Source organism: Chaetodon auriga, chromosome 13 (genome assembly GCF_051107435.1).
Source record: "Chaetodon auriga isolate fChaAug3 chromosome 13, fChaAug3.hap1, whole genome shotgun sequence".
Lineage (NCBI taxonomy): Eukaryota > Metazoa > Chordata > Actinopteri > Chaetodontiformes > Chaetodontidae > Chaetodon > Chaetodon auriga.
This window is the reverse complement of record NC_135086.1, coordinates 10,114,403-10,133,416: the sequence shown is the minus strand read 5'-3', so window position 1 is coordinate 10,133,416 and position 19,014 is coordinate 10,114,403. Positions and strand designations below refer to the sequence as shown.

Here is a 19,014-nt window from a genome sequence, read left to right as displayed (position 1 = left end):
AAAATCATCCAATTTACTGCATTCTTTCTCAATGGCACACGAACATACATCAAACAAATTCCTTACAATACTTTGTTGAATCACATGTGGCCACGTGTCAATTCGGCGTGATGACAGCGTACCAGACAGAATTTATTTCAATGCAATTCCGATTTTTCCAATTGGCTCATGCTGCAACCTGCCGCACATTATGCAGCATTTCTGATGCAAGAGTAGTTTAAGGCTGACCGGGAAACTGTAGCAAAGCTTAAATTATGTTAAAATAAAAGCTGTTTCTTGTGATGGACCTATGCCGAATATAGGAATAGCTCCTACTTTTTGGGGGAAAAGAGCTGTATTAACTTTTTATGGTTTGTACATTTGTGTATAGGCAAGATATCACAGACTTCAAAGTTTTTTCAGCGGAATTTGGCCTGAAGCCAAGAGGCACACTGCGGCGGTAGCACTCAATTAGCAGCACTTATGGATAATTCTTGAATGTAAGACTGTCAGCAAAAACCGTTTTCACTCATTTACACTGTTTTCTTACCTTCACGCTAAAATGTTTGGTAGTTTGAAGCCTCAGCCAGGCCGACGTGTTCGCCACCCCTCTGCCAACCACAAATCCATGTCTCAGAGATTTAACCACGCTGTAAGCTAACAGGATTTTTGTCATGTTAGCTTGAGTTACTCTTTTCGTAAAGTTGTACAGACGCGAATGAGAAGTTGCCCGATATATATAAAAAAAGAAACAGACTGCCAACTTTACAACTCCGTATATTTCTTCTGAAGACACATGAATTCGTGACTTTTGGTCCGCCCTCGTGTCCACACACACAAGTCAACTGTGCGCTTGAAAAGTTGATCGGGATTGGCCGCCGGCGCGTTGTTTTCCTCACCGCGGTGGGCGCACAGCGTTTACATTGGTCCTCAGGAAAACGCCTCGTTTTTGTCTAATAAAGAGGAATAAACGTGGGATTTACAGCTGTTTAAATTCACCAAACACCCATAGCTGTCGGTGTGAACAATGAAGTGGTTCTGCAGACAGTGAAATTTAATTCTTTCTGCTGTATCAACCTGTTAACCTGTCAAATAGAGCAGGTATATATATCTGAAGTCAGAGTGCTAGTTTATAACTTCTTTTTTTTTTTTTAGTTTTATGTGTGTTGAGTTTGAGCACATTAATGTTGGATAACTTCAAACTTCAAATAGGCTTTCTGAGCAAAATGTTCACATTCTCTGCTTTTTAAACAGCTGTTTTTCAACCTGCTCCTGTATTGATGCTGTAAAAGAAAAAGTGCCACAATGGCGACTTTTAAAAATGTGGACTCGTGAGGAAATATTGATTACATAAAGAGCCTACATTTTAGCACACTGAAAAGGAACTGAAAGAAAGCTGACAGAGAATGAATCCACCTGCTCACAGCAAACTTGTGTATAGTGCTTTCAGTGCAACAAACTCTTTGCAGCCTTTTCTTTGAGGCCAGTTGCCTGCAAAAAAAAAAAAAAAAGGCAAACTGCCTGTGGACAGGCTGCACGGTGGTGGGATTAGAGTGGTCTGTGTGTATTTGCTGATCACTGCAAGACTGGTCCTCTGTGGAGAAGGCTGCCTGACTGCCACTCTGCTGGGTTCAGCAGTCTGAACAAAGTGGGTGTGAGTAATGGGACCTGTGTAGATCAGGAAATACCTCCGCACTCCAGAAACTGGACTCGGAACAATGGGCCGTGCGCTCTGTGTAACTTTGTGAAAGCTGGGATGCCTTTTGCAAATCGTCAGCACTAAAAACTGGAGGTACAGTATGTCGCTGAATCCCCTTACATTTACCTGCTCATGATGACGCCTACACACTCTAATTCCTGACTTCAGGTTTGTGTAGGTCCTCCACATTCCTCAAAACAAAACGTCCTCCTTGTTAACTCCAGATCATGTTCCCCCTTCAGTCCAAATTTAGCCCGTGCTCCTCCTGGACGGTACATCTGTGGAGCACTGGTGACATCCAGTGGTTATGTTTGTTAAAGGGATTCAGAGTCAGTAAACAGAGCTGTGGTGGCTTGATGCGTAGGTGACACTGCAGCTCTATATATATATATGAGTTATAGCAACGAGTGAGAGGCCTCTAGTATCACTTAGCTGCCAGCGTGTCAAGGCTGTAACAGCTTTACAGTTGACACAACACCTACATTTAAGTCTTTATATCCTCCACAGATATATTTTAGCTTATGTAGGAAGTGATGCATTAAAGTACACAATATGTCTCTTTTTGCACTACGAGATATTTACTCTCCACAAAGTACTATTAAGGATGATGAGGATGATGGCTTCCTCCCACTGGCTACCTGCTGTCTTCAGAGTTGATTACAAGCTCTTGCCTATTACTTACAAAAGCCTGAGAGGCTCCAAGATATTCAGCAGGTTTTTTTATTTCCTTGCATCCCCTCCCACTCCCTGAGCTCCTCAGATAGGTCGGTCCTGGTTGTTCAAAACTCCAGATTAATACACGAAGGTGAGAGACGCTTTCGGTTCAGTCGGGGCTCCTGGACTTTCAAATGACCCGATGATTATGACTCCAAGACAGCAGCATTTGTTTTTATTGGATTTCTTGTGCTGCCCGTGACGCTAGACAAAAATGAATTTCTGATGCCACTTAAAGGAGAACACATGGACAAAAGAAATACAAATCCAGTGGTCGGTGGGAGTTTGCACCTGAGCAGAATCCATCAATGGGAGGATAAGAACATGGTCCATTCATAAAAAATGAGTGTTTTTTCAGAGAGCCATAAGTGATGAGTGAAGGGGCAAAACTATTTATTTAAAACACACTAAGCTAGTATTTCTTCCTGATTCCTCGCCTCCATTTAATCAATCATGAGCCCGTTTAAAGTTGTTTTTAATGACACACATCATACGGCAGATCTGTAATAAACATCAGAATTTCACAGGCTTCATATTAACTGTGTAAATGTCTTTAGACAGCGAGAACATGAAGCCACCCATCACTGAACAAGGCAATAACTCTGGTGCTTTGTCACTATCAAACATAAAGGGTTATTGCCTGGAGTAAAATAAAGTATAGATGAAACAATTTTCCTTGCTAATGGTCTCTCACAGTCCCAGTACACATTTCAAATGCAAACATCAAATATCTGGCACTCCTCTCCCTCTCTCACATCTGTAAATTAGAGTTTATCTCCACACATTTTAAACCTTTAAAATATGATGATTAGTACTGAACGTTTAACAAATGAAGCTTTCATAAGAAGTTTAAGGGATGTTTACGCACTATTTCACACAATGCTGTCCCACTATCCTCCCGGGCTTCCTTACTTCCACTATAATAAACTCTACACACGAGCTTATTTTAGCATCAATCAAATGAGATTTTTAATTATTATCCTCATTTCATTTCTATTTTCAAACAGTCGCGCTCTCAAAGCTACTCGCTCTCAATAATGACAGAATCGCACACAATGGAAAATTGCTAGGTGATGATTGGGAGAACCCGAGAAGCCTGTGCAATGTACTGTATGGAGCTTTATTACAGGGGAGGGCTGTGATTAGCCGCCTTCTAAATTCCTCCACTGATTGGCCGGGGTGCAGCCTAATGAGCTCCAGTGTCTGTCCTCGGCAGAGGGACCCCACATTGTCTGCGGTTTCAAGTGTGAGTTTCAGATGGCGGCCAAGCTTAAGAGAGGCCGTGAATAGACAGACAGGCTCCCTCGCTTTTCTCTTTGCCAGGTTTCCAAGCACTGTCTTGGCCTTGAGATGACAGAAAGAATAGATGACTGTTTCAAGGGTCCACGAGGATGTTTGTTCAGTGCAGGATTAGACTGATATACCAGTTGGAAGATACTGCACTGGCGTATTATTCTAAGGCAAGACAGGTTTATTTGTACAGCATCTTTCAACATCATAAACAGATTAAACAGGCGTGCAAGAGTCACAGTGCAGTACAGCATATAAATGGATAGTATCGCGTTTAATTCAGTATGAGGGGATGGTAAACAGCCTCCATTTAAAAGAACTGAGAGCAGACTTCTAGCACAGGCTTGTCTGTGCTTTAGTTTTGACTCTGGGGACGTATCGCTTCAGATGTCTGGATGGTTCATAACTTAGCTGCAGATAAAAATGTATTTTTTGCCGTTAAACTTTCAGTGCTTGATATAAAATAAAGCAGTGATTTAAAAATCAGTTGTTTAGCACACAGGAAGCCAGCGTAGGAGAATGAAAACTCCTTTATCGCTGTTTGAGCCTGATTTAGTTCTGCGATAGCACACTTCAGCTGGGTTTTATACATGTATCGGCAGTACTGAGTTGATCATTGGTCAGTGTCCACGACCAGAAATAATCCACACAATGAACAATTTAATATTTTGAATAGATTATGTAAATAAATGCTGCTTTAACGGGGTTCACATGTTTACTGTTACCTCCATCTTTTGAACTGCACTTTGCTCCCATCCTGATTCAGTGTTACAGTATGTGCTGTCAAGTAAGAAGAAGACCCGCATGCCGCGATCTTGTTTAGGGTGATGGCGTCATGACATTAAGACACTATGACTGTCCTGCAACTTCAGCCTCCAGAGCGTAAAAGGAAGACCGAGCCAGCTGCTGGAGAAAAGAAGGAGGAGACCGTCCCTTTGGGCCGCTATCGGATTCCCTGCCTCTATAGTGATGTAGTCTCCCCCGCGAAAAGGGCAGCGAGTGGCTTTGTTTAGCCTGCCCCCATCTAATTCCTCTGTGGCCAGTGGAGGGCTTTCGAGAGAGAGCGAGAGAGAGAAAGAGAGCGTGCAGGCCACAGAGGCTGCATCAGCCCCCTTAAGGAGCCATGGCCCCCGCTCTTAGAAATCCCAAGAAACTTCACACCTCTCTGTAGGGGCTATAAATAGGCTCCATCTGTGCCCCCGGGCTCAGTTACAGCCTCATTCCTTTTGGCATGGTTGGAGGGCAGGGAAGGAAGCACTCAGGGCTTGAAAAGGAGGGGGTGGGGAGGGGATCCTAAATCCAAAATCTACTCTCTAGTCATAGCTGACTGGGTGACCTCTGCCGCATGTTTTGTGGCAAAGGAAGTCCATCGGCGCTCTCTGTCATTTCCTTCCCAGCAGCTACCCTCTCAACGCTCCATCTCCCCGCAGAGGCATAATGCCAGTGACCTGGGACCATCCGCCATCTTTGGAATCTTACACCACACAGCGCACAGTGTCGCAAGATTTTTTTTTTCTCGAGCTCAGGTTCTTCACATTTCATTAATCATGCTCAGCGCGGGAGGGCTCCGGGGTTAGGACAGGCTGCTCGTCATTTCCCCCTCACAGGATCCTAATTCAGACCTTTTTTTTTCTCGCCAGTAAGAGTTCATGATCCAAATCAGAAACGCTGAGAACTGAGGGGGAGTTTGAGAGATTACTACGAATGCTTAGCAGCAAGTTAAGCACAAGCGCTTCAGATCACACCGTCGTTCCTCGGAGGAGACGGTTATAGCGTCTGTCCTGAAGCAAACCTGGAGGTGATATCATGAAATGCTCTGCTCGTCCCACCCAAGGACAAAGCCAGAGGGTGAGGAGGCGACACAGAGGAAACAGATCCAAGCAGACGCGCTTGCAAAAGAATACCCCCCCCCCAAATCCCTTCCTCTCTCATCTATCTATCCTTCAGTCTAAACAAACACAATCCAGGAAAGCTCCTTCGTCTCAGCTGATGAAAATCAAGCTTGTTTAGTAGTCTGCGCTTCATTCGATTAACATATTTTTCATCCCTGCGTGTGAGATCTTGTATCCCGCAGCATCCCTCTCTTGGCTGTAATATCTCTCCAGAATACTCATGCAAATTAGGCAAGATGGTTTAAATAAAGCCAAGCAGGTGGCTAATAGTATTTTGTTTAAATACATCCCATTTTTTTGTTCAGTTTTGTACTCCACTTTGATTGTTACGTCCCATTTACTGATGCTTAAACATCCCAATTATCCCATTAGCTCAACATAATATTTTTGATGGTTGAGACACAGAAGCTGACTAACTTCAAAACCTTCGTGTGTGGAGGGAAATATACGTGTCAATACAGAGCAATTAACATTTGCTGAACAAATTCATTTCTACCATAACAGTATTTTATTAGGACTTTTTGCACACATTTTTGTTAGCTCAGTTGCCCTAAAGGAAAGAAAATATATGACTGCTTGAAGTACAGGCTGAGAGCACTTTGAGAGCACTTCTAGTGTTGGCCTCCTGAAGACCAGACAGCCAAAGAGGGAGCACAGGTCAAGACAGAAATGTCAGTAGCTCTGACAGCTGTCATTATGGTCTTGACCCTAATCAGGATATTTATAGATCAGAATTGTTTGGGCTTGGAGGAACACAGGCTAACTAGCTGCTTGCATCATTTACGCACTGTACTCTAAGCTTTCATAATAACACAAGCTTCAGCCTCTCTCTAATACTTTTTCCACTGAGCTCATCCATTAAAAAATGGTCATCTTAGCCAAGCTGTTTTATTAGATATGCTAGATGTTACTATGCACGTGCATTGTGCAATGACACTGGAGGAACTACCTGAAGGTGATGTGGTGCTTACACTGGAGGGGCAATATACAACTTGTCATCCCCAGAGCCACATTGCTAGCATGGCTAAAAGCCAAGCCTTTCTTTCCACCAGTCAGTTGGTCCACCACTTTGGTCCAGACTGAAATATCTCAACAGCTCTTCTGTGGATCGACCTGGCATTTTGCACACACGGTCATGTTCCCCAGAGGATGAATCCTGGAGAGTTGAGAAGTCCCCTGACATTTTCTCGAGTGCCAACGCACACACACGCCACAGCAAGACAGAGTATCATTTATCTTGTCCAATATGTCAGTATGTACTGGATGGATTGGTACATTCATGGTTCCCAGATGATGTATCCCATTGACTCTGGTGATCCTCTGACTTTTTGACTTGCATCAAGTCTCTGGTAAAACATTTGTCCGATGCTACAACAGCATGCTAACATATTATGTTAGCATGCTGTTGTACGTATTTGGCTCAAAACACTGCTTCGCCTACAGAAGTGTAGCCAAACAGAGCGGTTAGCATAAGTGTAGTGTACTTTTAGTCTTGTTTCCTTTACAGGTGATTGTGTTACAGATCAGTGCCATGCACTGGACTTTAATTGCACAGGCACTGAGTGCAGTAAAATCTTCGCCTTCCCAGTATTCCCGTAAAATGGTGGTGGTAGTAATGATTCGTGCCTCTGTCTTGGATGTATTTGCTTAGTCAGTAAAGCCAGTAAAGCAGGATTTAATATAATGCCACCAACTGTATTGAAGTGGCTGCACACTGGTCTGTGCAAAGCGATGTAAACAACTCAAAAAGCTCTGTCTTCCATAATAATAACTCTGATGTTCTCCTCAATAAAACACTTTGCTAAATTAAAGCAAAAGGTAGAAAACACCGCCTGTCGTGGCTCAGGGACCTTTGATTGGGATTTCCTCTTTCTTCACTCCACCATCATGGAGGGCACAGGTGTTCACGAAGAGCGGTTGTTGAAAATCATCCTCACCTGGCATGTGTCACTGCAGTGGCCTTTACTGTACAGCTGAAACCCCCAGACCTCACATCCCAAAGGAGCCACACATGAATAAGTAAAGTGCTGCATGTTTAGTCAGAAGGGGATCGTTATCTTCACTAATGTGATTCTTAGAATGACTCAGTAACAGTATACTGAAATGTATTTAGATCCCTGTTTGTTCAGGCTGTTGGAGCAAACGTTAACCACACAGACTTATTTACTCTTTGAAAAGTTATTTTTGTTGTTTGTCATGGGAACTGGCAAACTGGAGTAACAGCGACAATAGCAGAAATATTGCAGACTGTGTGTTAACACTGCTCACACACTGCATACTAACTCTTTGGATTAAAAAAAGAAACACTATTTAGATGCCTAAAATGACTGTAAATGTGTGGCATCAATAATAGATAATTCACACATTAAATGCCAAATGAACTTCACAAGATGCCCTGCTATCACGTCTTAATAAAGCCCAGCTCTACTGTGCTGCTGAATCCATTAAGATTCTATAGTGGACCTCAGACTGGACTCCAGCACAGGTGCAGGGACTGGGGCAGATATTCTATAGGGCTGAGGGAGTGAAGGGAAGTCAGACTCGGAGAAGGTGCAGCGGGGTGCCGGGGGTGAGCCCAGATGACAGCTGAGGGACTGAGGATTTCTCTGGCTTGCCCTAGTGGAGATGGGGTCAGTGAAAGCAAGTCGGGGGCAGGGTGGGGGGGCCGTAGGGTGGAGGAATTTATGCAGTTCCTTCGTCACCAGCCCCGGTCACGGTGGTGGGGGCAGGGCTGCGCCGCTGGCACTGAGAGACAGATATAGACAAGAATTAAGGAGACAGAATTTGCACTCTTAGCCTTGTCTGGGTTACTGGCATCAGCAGCTGAAAGCTCCACTAGACCTCCATCTCCTTGTGCCTTTACGTCACATCCTCCCCCGGAGCGCTGGTGACTGCTCGCCCCACCAGCGCAGAGCCCTAAATTGAACACAGGTGCTGCTCTACCCAACACACACATTGTCAGAGACTAGAAATAAACAACGGCTCATTATTAGATCTGAAAGACACCACTTCCACCACCTGTCCCCCTAAAGCCTGATCCTCTGACAGTTCCCCCAATACAACTTTGAACTACTCCGGTCAGTGGATTCTTCACATTTCTTTTTCTTTCCACAAACGTTTCCACGCTGTTTGGCACTTAAACATATATATTCTAAATGTGTTAAAATATTCATCCAAACATGTCGCACTCTTATAGCTGCACCATTGCATCAAATGCAGATATCTCACATATGCTGTGCATCATTTTATACACATTTAGCCCAAATTCACCCTGATGTAAACACATTTATATTTTTGAAACTCTGGGATCTATGCTTTATTTCAAATAAGGTTCAGTGCAATGCTTGGATACACAGCAGTTGGTAAAGATGGAGCCATTTATGAGTCCAGCAGAGTTGCAGTCAGAGCTGAGTTACTCTCACATCAGTAATATTACGCTGAATTGAATAAAAAGTGTTAAATCATGACAAGGTAAAAACACTAAAATCATATATTGACATTTTGACTTAACAACCACCCTTCTAAAGCTGATAATGATGTTTGCTGTGGCTCCCGATGATCTTGCTTAAAGAATAAATGTAGATAAAGCCATCAAATGAGACAGTCTTAGTTAAATTACCCTCACCTAAAGCTCATATCAGATTCACACCGACGCTCAGGGCATAACGCCTTTTACGTTTCTAGGAAACTCTCCTCGCCTTAACTCTGGCCATTCATTGAAACATAAATTTCTACCTGACAGAGGCTGGTGTTTACCAGAGTAAGATGTTATGTAATTCCGCACTGGATTTGCTCAGCGCTCTTGTTATTCCTTAATGAGCAGTTTCCCTTCAGAGGCTAGTTGCCGATCAGAGTGTTGATTTCCACATCACATCAGATTAAATAAAGGGCAAAACATTGCTTGTCTTCTAACATATTCAAATCTCAAAGCTGTAAACCATCCTCAAATAACCTAGAACGTTCCCTACGTTCGTCCGGATTGTGCGTATCGTGCGCAACGCTGTGCGTAAAGCTGGAACAGCTCGCCTGTGATGAGGAAATCGCGTCCCCAGGTGACACGCACAGGCTTTCCAATGTTTTCATTTTTTGTTATAGATATATGGCATAAATAAACACTCTGTGGCCCCCGGCTCTATATTCCATGTTTAGAGAGGACCCCTCAACACACATACACACCCCTCCCATCCGCTATCCAATCCTCACACGGGGCCAGCGTTGACGGGGGTCAAGAGACAAAATAGCCTCATATATATACGCCCAGGCGGTGATTTCTTGCTCCGAGTCCCCTCCACTCTGAGCTACACTCCTTGTGTTGTCAAGCGAACCGGGATTTGTTTGTGCTTCAAGGACAAAGCAGTACTACTATCAGCTGAAATGGCACCCAAGAAGGACCCTAAGGCTCCCGCCAAGAAGGCCGAACCTGCACCAGCACCTGCACCTGCACCAGCACCCGAGCCGGCCCCTGCTCCTGCAGCTCCCGCTGTCGACCTGTCCGCTGTCAAGGTACAATGAGCGTGAAAGTTCTGCTGTGGGGAGGGATGGAGATAAGGATGATGGCTGCTCAGGAAGAGCTGGGATTTAATTTTTTCCATTCATACTCAGAGTTGCATGACAGAGCTAGACCGACTGTAGCGGTTCTCAGAGGGGTCCCTGAATGAGCCCCAGAGAAAACAAGCAATGCTTTTGTCATTTTTATGGCACACACTTGAAGGAGGAACAAAATGAGAGTAACAGGAATAATTTGATCACAGGTGCCAGTGTATTTACAGTGCAAGCGCAGCCTAACTGCACATCCAGAAAAAAAGATTTATATTAAATTGGGGTCTTTGGTTTAATGCGCAAATATTTTCAACTTAACTGGCCGCGTACTAAACATCTATGAGTGGATGCACAGTTCATAATGGGGTGGTGGGAGCAGCCGCAGGTTCGAAGGACCGCGTTCAGAGAGGGCTGAGGAGGATGACTAGAACCATGGATAGCTCACAGGGGTTAAGGCCACGCCCCCCAGCTCCCTGGATTGGACTAACAGAGTGGTGACTAATGTGTGATGGCACTGCAGGGTGACTCCAAATGTGGACATGTTAATGTAGCTAAAGATGGACCTCCACAGATCAAGTGCCACCAGCTAATTTTGGCAAAGAGACAAGTTTAATCCCTGCAGAGACCTGATTAATTAGTCTAGATTAAGTGTAAATGCCTGCTTATTCTGGCCTCTCCGATAAAAGCGGTGGTGTTGTTGATAAAACGGCATGTGACAAGTCTGGCATTTGTATGTTTTATACTAATATGGCTGCTTTGTATTGGCTTCCAGATCGAGTTCAGCCCAGACCAGATTGAAGGTAAGTACATGTCATTTTAACCATCTTTGCACTCCGCACAGTCCGTAAAACTCATCTTCTCTTACATATCTCAGCAAAGCCATCAGTGTGATCAATCACTATGCAGAGAGCACCGTAGAGCCCTTTGGCCTTGTCTTTAAGATGAACACTGGCTCAACGCCAGCCTTGTTCTTTATCATATGGTGTTGATGACAGATGGTCACCTCTGTCATTTTTGTGTTTTGACATTCAATGAGAGTAGCAGATGTCTTGTGAAATCTGAGAGTGGATATGAAGCTCAGAGACCGTTCAAGCGTCCCGTAAATTTTAAGTAAACCTTAAAGCGTCACGAAACAAAAGAACAAGTGTGAAGCTGAAGCTAAAGAAAGCTTAAAAAAATAGTTTCTTGGCTAAATGTGTTGCTTGCTATACTTATAAAACTTGAAAAATGCAGACAAAAATGAATATTTTGCTAGTAAAATAAAGAAGCGTGTTGTGCAAATGTGCTAAACATCTGAGGCTTTGACTCCAAACAAACACAAGCTGATTTAACTAATTATCACCTTCAACCAGAGCAGGTAAAACTAATGCAGGAAATCAGCTGGTTTCAGGTTAAAAAGCACTCAGACGTAGAGGGCCTTACTGAATGACAGGTGGGCAGAGAGTCACAAATTAATTCAGCCAATCACTGTGTCCTGATATGAACTGCACGTTCTTCATTGGCTGCTTGTTGGTGACATGGGACTGAGTGATAGTTAGTGATATCTAACCATTCGCCAGTTGGTTTTTCGTAGCAGTCGTAATTTTCAGCAGCTCATTTCAGGGATTAAAGGAGGATCATTTAGAGTGGATAAAAGTTTGATAGGAGGAAAATCGTGCGTGCTGTTGGTCTCTTCTAATCCTGAACTGGACAACGCCGGACCAGACCTGTCGTCTGGTCCGGCTGCTTGTTACACTGCAGTCAGCATTCCCTACTTTTACTCCGCTCGCCCACAGAGGGCCTTGCCTTTAAAAGGAGGGGGCTCATATTCTCAGCTATGTTTATCAATTCCAAGGTGGTCTTTTAAAAGAGCCCATAGCCCTGCTGAGTGAGAGAGAGAGAGAGAGGGAGGGAGAGAGAGAGAGAGAGGGAGAGAGAGAGAGGGAGACAGCTGAGATAGAAATAGAACAAGAGGTGACGGAGCTCGACAGGAGTCTGTCCATTCAGCCCAAAATACCACAACCTATAGAGACGTCTTGTCCTTGTTATATGATTGCCTTGTCATTTTGCAGAGGAGCTGCCTCCACCTGCTGGCAGGCGTGAAGCAGCCTCAGCTCCACCTGCTGAAGTGCAATCCGCTGTCTCGAGTTGCAGGGAAAATGCATTTACGCCATCTATAGCAAGTGCAGACAGGAATTAAAAATACATTCTGAAGCAGGAGCTTGGATTGCATCGATTATCATACCTTAGAAGATGTTAATCATCTAAGCGCGATATGATACGACTTTGCAGCAGCATAAAACATATCACAGAAATAACAAAAGCCATTCACTGCGAGATAGATCCACTGTGGGTTCCAGTGTTATGTTTGGTACTAAATGTGAGCCTCGGGTATAAGCTAACTCAGGTACTCTACATTAATATGATAAAAATTAATAAAGAAAAAGAGAAAAAAAATCCTTACAAAAGGATTACAATTATTGTTTTAATTCAGCGCTCTAATAAAAACTACACACTGAAGAAGTTAATCTCCGACATTTTCATTTTCTAAAGGAATTACCATAGTGGATATAATATTCAAATAGTTCAAAGTCCCTCTGGCAATATTATAAAATTATTATATTTTACAAAACAGACATTGCAGACTAGCTCTTCATCACTCTGCGCTCACTGCTGACCAGGTTACAAACAGAGGTGAATGAATATGAGTACTCACACTGGATTCCTTAACACGGTGACGCCCTCTTCTCCCTCCACTCTGCAGACTACAGGGAGGCCTTCGGTCTGTTCGACAGGGTGGGCGACAACAAGGTGGCTTTCAACCAGATCGCTGACATCATGCGCGCTCTGGGACAGAACCCCACCAACAAGGAGGTGACCAAACTGCTGGGAAACCCCACCGCTGATGGTGAGACATACACGTTTGTCCCGTCACTATTTGTTATATTTACATTTGATAAGATTCAATATTTAAATTATTCTTGGGACTGAAAGGCCACCACAGATTCCTGGACATAGAAGACAGCACCTCCTGTTAATGATGGATATGGATATCAGCGTGATCTGCATTGTTGTATTGATCAGTAGTTCCTCGGTCAGGTTTGAATGAGGTGATGTTTAGAGCGTACGTGGTAACCAGTGATGCTTGGCTCTGGTTTCATCCATGGTGTTGTGGTACAATCTATGAAAGAGCCCCACAGTTTGAAGTTTCAAGTAAAATTAGCAGTAGCTGCTTTTCTGGCTGCCTTCAGTCACGCTCAATTGAATCAGTTGTTTTTTCCTTCGAAATCAGTCTCCTCAACAAAAATGTGTTCTAGACAAAAAAGCCATTATATATTCTGAGTAAATAATCAGGTTGCTGTAAATCCTGCCTACAGCACCAGGCTTTGTGCACGATGGTTAGTGAGGTCAGACATGGAGCAAATTCGACTCTTTCAACCCTTAGAGGTCAGCGCAACAGCGCTTTTCCTCCAGCTAAGAAGTGCTCGTCTATACTGTATATTTTATGAAGTTTTGCTCGGTAAAATCATAAAAAAACAGTGCCTCTGGCTCGCTGTGTGCAGACAGGAGATGAGGTGCGTGTAAATGTGCAGAACTAAGGTGGAGATGTATTATTGATGCCGAAAATGTGTTGAGGGATCTCGTCCATGTGGTGTCAGTCTTCTCAAACCTGCCTGGCTTATTCACCTCTGGATGGAACTGACTCACTTCTGTCTCATCTCGCGCAGATATGGCCAACAAGAGAGTAGAGTTCGAGGGTTTCCTGCCCATGCTCCAGACCATCATCAACAGCCCCAACAAGGCGGGATTCGAGGACTACGTTGAGGGTCTGCGCGTCTTCGACAAGGAGGGCAACGGCACAGTGATGGGCGCTGAGCTGCGTATCGTCCTGTCAACACTGGGTGAGTGAGGCCGGGCCGCCGGTGTGTCTGTCTGTCTGTGTGTGTGTGTTTTACTACGTGTGTGTATTTTATTAACACTGGTTGTCCTCTGCCTCCCCCTACAGGAGAGAAGATGACTGAGGCTGAGATTGATTCCCTCATGGCAGGACAGGAGGACGAGAACGGATGTGTCAACTACGAGGGTGAGCCACAAATGATGACATGATGACTTAGTGTATATACTAGTATCACAATATTTTATAGTATCATTATTGTTATTTTATATATATATTTAGAACAAAATTTGAATGAATGCTGTGTTGTATTATGGGAAATGTAGGACCCAGTATATTTAAATGCAAACTTAACCCAGGAAGTGATGTGTCAGTTTCCATATTCCATAAAGTGAATATACTGTATTTCATATGGTTCACATTTTATAGTCAACATCTCAGCTGTGCACTTGAACTTGAAAGCTCTCACACATTCATCTCCTCACTCACTCACTTCCCCTCTCCTCTGTCCTCTCTGTGTGCTGCCCCCGGTCTTCATCTGCAGCCTTTGTCAAGCACATCATGTCTGTGTAAGGACCCTGCCACTGCGGTGGTGAGCATCGTGTATGTGCAGACCCCATGGTGTCGAGACATCCACTCGCTGTTTCCTGTACCACCTGAGGAAGCAGGGGGAACAAAGGACTATGAGATGTCATTTCCTGAACCCTTTTGTTTTGTTCTACACTTTCTTTTTTTTTTTTTTTTCTTTGTCCAACTGGTGCTTTATTTGTCCCTCCTCCTCCTCCTCCTGCTCTTCCGGAAGCCGTCCTGATTTCCCACAAGATGTTTCTTTCCTGCCATCCAAGTCTCATTGGGGTTTTTTTTTTTTAACCATCACATCACAGTGGAACAGTGATGGAGGGGAACATGGGATAACGATGACCATCCCCTCCTGTCACTTAATGTCTGGCTAGCTCTCTATCTGCCAGTGAAGTGACTGGTTTTGACCTGGACTGACCATCAAAATGAATCCACTCCTCGCCCATCCCACCCCTAGGTCTTAACTTATTGTATCCTCTGCCATTTCACAATAAACTTTTCACAAACTCCCATTTTATTTCCAGATTTTTGACTCTATTTATTTGATGCAGATCATTTTCATACAAAAATCAGCCCGACGCATGATAAAAGGAACAGTTTGATGTTTCAGGAAATACTCTTTCCTGCTTGAGATTAAAAGGTTGATACACGTCTGTCCTTCAAATATGAAGCTAACAGCTGATTAGCTTAGCACACCAGTTTCAACGGCTGCTAATCAGAGAGATTTAAATGCTGGTAGGTACATTTTGTTAACTTCGGACAAAGCTAATCATCTGCTGGCTGTAGCTTCATGTTTACTGCACAGACATGAGCGTGGCACCGATCCTCTCATCTAACTCAAAACAAGGAAGCACATTCCCAAAAATGCCATCCGACTATCAGCTGTGTGTCTTAATCCGAACAGAAGACAGTACTGCAGTCTCACTTTTTGTCCTTTTTATTGTCATTAATTATTGTAATTGGTGTCATATCAACAAGAGAAAAACTGCGTACATCTACTTGACCTTTTAAATACATTTACAGTTGCTGTAGGGTGGAGCAGGAGGTGGGAAGGGGGCACACGGAGATGGGGTATGCAGAAAAAACACAGAAGCAAACAAACAGTCGCAGGTGGGGGCAGTAATTAGGCAGGAGGCAGGATATACCACAAATGGTGTCTGAAAAAGAAACTAGATCACCCAAACACTTTTTTCCTAACAGATGTAACAGGATCCGAGCGCCCTCGGTCATTTTATTTTTCTTCAGTAATTGTCTTTTTAAGGTTTTTTTTGTTTTCAAAAGATTTTTTTTTTTCCACTTTCTTCTCCCACATATTGCAACAAAACATCCAGATACGGTAGCATACGTCGTAAAACGGCATGGGATCTGCACCAAACGCACACGCACAGACAGGTTTCAGCTGCAACTTCTGCTCAACCTCAGCTCGCCTTCGCATCCTCGTCTTCCTCTGCGGCTCGGACAGTCCTGACGAGCGCCACATCGGCCCGCGTTAGCGGAGGAATGTCTGTGCTGTTCGTTCACGTGAGCTGAAAATCTGCAGCTGCAGAGACAAGATACTTTTAGCTGTTTCCTTTTTGGATGGAGGTGTGTGGAATGAGCTCCGGTGTTTAATATTGCTCTGATGTATAAACAGGCGTCTATATTGAACTACTGAGCAGGTACAAGTGTATGATGCTCTTCAACAGGAGATGCATTCCTTAGCAACACCAATTCAGCTGTCTGACATTGTCACCAAGCATTACACTGTAAACAACTAATAACTACAAAACATGAACTTGTTTTATCTTTATCCAATAATTGAGGAAATAACTTACTAAAATCCTTTTTTTCAGATTACAAAATAGCCTCTTTTAATATTGGAATCAATACATGCTTGTCATAACATGACCTAGTTCTTGCAGTAATGTAATTTTACAGGTATATTTTATAGCCATATTGTCACTTCCTTTTAAAATGTTTTTAGGACATGTAGATGGCAAAAAGAAGAACTTGTAGCTTGTAATTTTATACATGTTTCTATATATATTTGTTAAATATATTATATATTGGATGACGAGAGTGATTTGCAGTAAGGATGCTTGGTTTGTTAGGGGGTTTGGCGTCCATGCACGCTTACTGAGCAAGAACAACACGTGCTGCGTGGTGCGCTGGCCACTTCTTATTTAATGTAGAAAAAAGGCTGTAGCTTCTTCAAAACACTGATCCAGGACCAGTCAAGCCAATACCTGGTCCCCACTTTGTATTTCCACTTAATCTAGGACCAGTGCGCGGAACTATTCTATGCAACATCATTCAAAAAGAGAGAGGCCAACAAAATGAATCCGTAATAGCACATATTTGGATTTAAAATAGGAAAGAAAGAGGACAGTACAGTAGCTCCTAATTCGAGTCTCTACTTAAGAGTTGAGTGATGGATGTTGAAGTGATGTTTGGAGGCTGTGGTTTGGCTGAGTTTGGCCTCGGGGTGGCAGAAGTGGGCAGAAAAGTTTGAGAGGATCAGAGTGAGGATATCCACGGTGCAAGGATCCAGTGTTCACAAACCCTGCTTGGCCAGCGCTGCAGTGACATCCTCAGCCAGGGTCGCTAGCTGCGGCGAATCCATCATGTTGAGACTGCCGGAGGACGACAGGTGGCTGTCCCGGTGGCGCTGGGGGGACAACGAGCCGGACAGGCCCGGGGACTGGACGATGATCTCGGCCCCGTGGTCCACTCGCGCCTTGGCGTGGTCGCGAAACAACAGCCTGTGGCTCTCGATCTAACAGAGGCGGGCGGTGTGACGTGAGACGTGGATGAGGAAGAAGAAACAGGTCATTTTCACGTCATGGCCAATTAAAACATTTCTATGTATGTTTGTGAGTGAGCTTTAGAACAACTGCAAACAGAAGGACAGCAAAGGTGAACTTCAGAGAGCTGTACTCAGAGGCCGCTGCTCTCGGTCCTGTGTGCTTGATGATGAACACAATTTCAGGTGTTTGGATTAAGCTCTAATGAGTCACTCATAGCGGTGTATACTGTACCTTTCTCTCACAGGCTGATAAAGGAATCCAAGTTTTTGGAAGATTGGCTTGTTAAACATATTTCTATTTATCGTATATTACATGTGCGCTCAATCCAGTTTTACTAAATCTTTACTGGTTTTACACTGCAGAGCTGTATATCAGACTATGCATCACTCTTCTATGATTACAGTAACGTTCACGGACACATGGATGATTTTTCTGTCTACGTTCTCGTCACTTTACAAATAAACTGAGACACTGAAAAGCCTGTGCTCCATGACATAAAGGAAATTACACTCAGAGAGTTTATATCTAAGTTGACTGGGAAGACAATCTCTCAAAAACTTGTTTTCCTTTAAATCATGGATTGGGAGCATGGAGCTGACACTCACCATGACGTGGCCTCCACCAGGAGTGTGGTGAGCATTATCCAGGGAACCCACCTTGGCTTGGGCTTTGTCTTTGAAGTCCAACTTCACAGTCTCTATACGCACGTTACCGCCCCCTGGGGAAAGGGAAGGAATGGATGAAGGTTACGAAATGAAAACACAGACAGGAAGGAACCAGCAGAGGGTGCTGCAAGACCTGAATCAGTCATCAAAAAAACATCTGAGAGGTGAAAGGGGGCTTACGTGCCTCAAACCTGTCTTCAGTCTTACTTTTACAACATATATAACTTTGTTTGAATCAGAATTGTAACAGTAAGGACTTAAAGGGCCAGGTCAATTAAAAATCTATATATTTATATCTTGTATCACTGGATCGTTTGTTCTACCACAGCAGCAGCATCAGAGCAAACGTGCTCTCTCAGTATCAGAGAACAGAACTGCTGCTGTTGGTACATGACTGCGCTAAAAACTGCACCTCAGAAAGTCTTAGACAGGCGCTTCAGATCATAAACTCTGCCCCTGAACACACCGTCCTTCCTTACTCAATGAACACCTAAAATAAGTGAGTACAAGTCACTGAAAGTGAGACTTTCTGGTTCTTTCACAGTCAGTGATTTGAACGGAGAATCAAAATTGGATGTATAACCGTCTCCAGGTGTGACCTGATACAGTTCATCAACAATTCATCAACATCCTGCTCCACACTCACACACTCAGGGTAGAAACACACAGAACACAACAAGGCCGCCAGGAATCACAACACCTCCCACATACGGCCGCCTGTGGACCGATCCATCGAGCTGTCAATCCAAATGAAGTTTACTGCTTGTTTCCACGGATCAGTTCCGGAGCTTCATCTGACTGGAGTGTTATTTCAGGAGTTGGATATCAACCGCAAATTACTTTCATTATTTAAATTGGATTAGATTGCACTTTATTGCCGGTTGACAAACAGCAGCAGTGCATTAAACTTCATGGCTTACTCTCACGCTCGGTGGCATTCAGTGTGTACAGGTAAACAAGTCTGAGAACACCTAATCAAGTGCATCTCAGCAGAGCT

General features: G+C 43.8%; 3 protein-coding genes across 14 annotated transcripts in view; 1 reads left to right on the top strand and 2 right to left on the bottom strand.

The window, feature by feature from the left end:
• cps1 (carbamoyl-phosphate synthase 1, mitochondrial) overlaps nucleotides 1-656 on the bottom strand; it is a 46,086-nt gene extending 45,430 nt beyond the window's left edge. Inside the window, exon 1 of the mRNA XM_076746937.1 lies at nucleotides 530-656. Coding sequence (XP_076603052.1) covers nucleotides 530-655 — 126 coding nt within the window. The 5' untranslated portion in view covers nucleotide 656. The remainder of the gene's footprint in view (nucleotides 1-529) is intronic.
• A 9,211-nt stretch (nucleotides 657-9,867) lies between these two features.
• On the top strand, nucleotides 9,868-16,886 carry myl1 (myosin, light chain 1, alkali; skeletal, fast). Its single transcript, XM_076746470.1, has 6 exons — nucleotides 9,868-10,077; nucleotides 10,886-10,913; nucleotides 12,857-13,000; nucleotides 13,821-13,994; nucleotides 14,099-14,176; nucleotides 14,532-16,886. Exons 1-6 carry the CDS (start codon nucleotides 9,949-9,951, stop codon nucleotides 14,558-14,560), a joined length of 582 nt encoding a protein of 193 aa, XP_076602585.1. The 5' UTR covers nucleotides 9,868-9,948; the 3' UTR covers nucleotides 14,561-16,886.
• The window catches only part of map2 (microtubule-associated protein 2), an 88,526-nt gene continuing 84,999 nt past the window's right edge, over nucleotides 15,488-19,014 (bottom strand). For 10 of the 12 annotated variants that reach the window (XM_076746455.1, XM_076746460.1, XM_076746463.1 and 7 more), the window contains 2 exons: nucleotides 17,958-18,070; nucleotides 15,488-17,321 (listed from right to left, as the gene is read on the bottom strand). In XM_076746455.1, the coding sequence (XP_076602570.1) occupies nucleotides 17,100-17,321; nucleotides 17,958-18,070 (335 nt within the window). In that variant the 3' untranslated portion in view covers nucleotides 15,488-17,099. The remainder of the gene's footprint in view (nucleotides 17,322-17,957; nucleotides 18,071-19,014) is intronic. The other 2 variants (XM_076746459.1, XM_076746461.1) reach the window with 1 other exon arrangement.

Bases quoted from the DNA above. Each gene is read 5' to 3' on its own strand.
- myl1 (XM_076746470.1), top strand. From the start codon at position 9,949: ATGGCACCCAAGAAGGACCCTAAGGCTCCCGCCAAGAAGGCCGAACCT. The intron at 10,078-10,885 runs GTACAATGAGCG...ATTGGCTTCCAG, and splicing joins TCGACCTGTCCGCTGTCAAG to ATCGAGTTCAGCCCAGACCA. The intron at 10,914-12,856 runs GTAAGTACATGT...TCCACTCTGCAG, and splicing joins CAGCCCAGACCAGATTGAAG to ACTACAGGGAGGCCTTCGGT.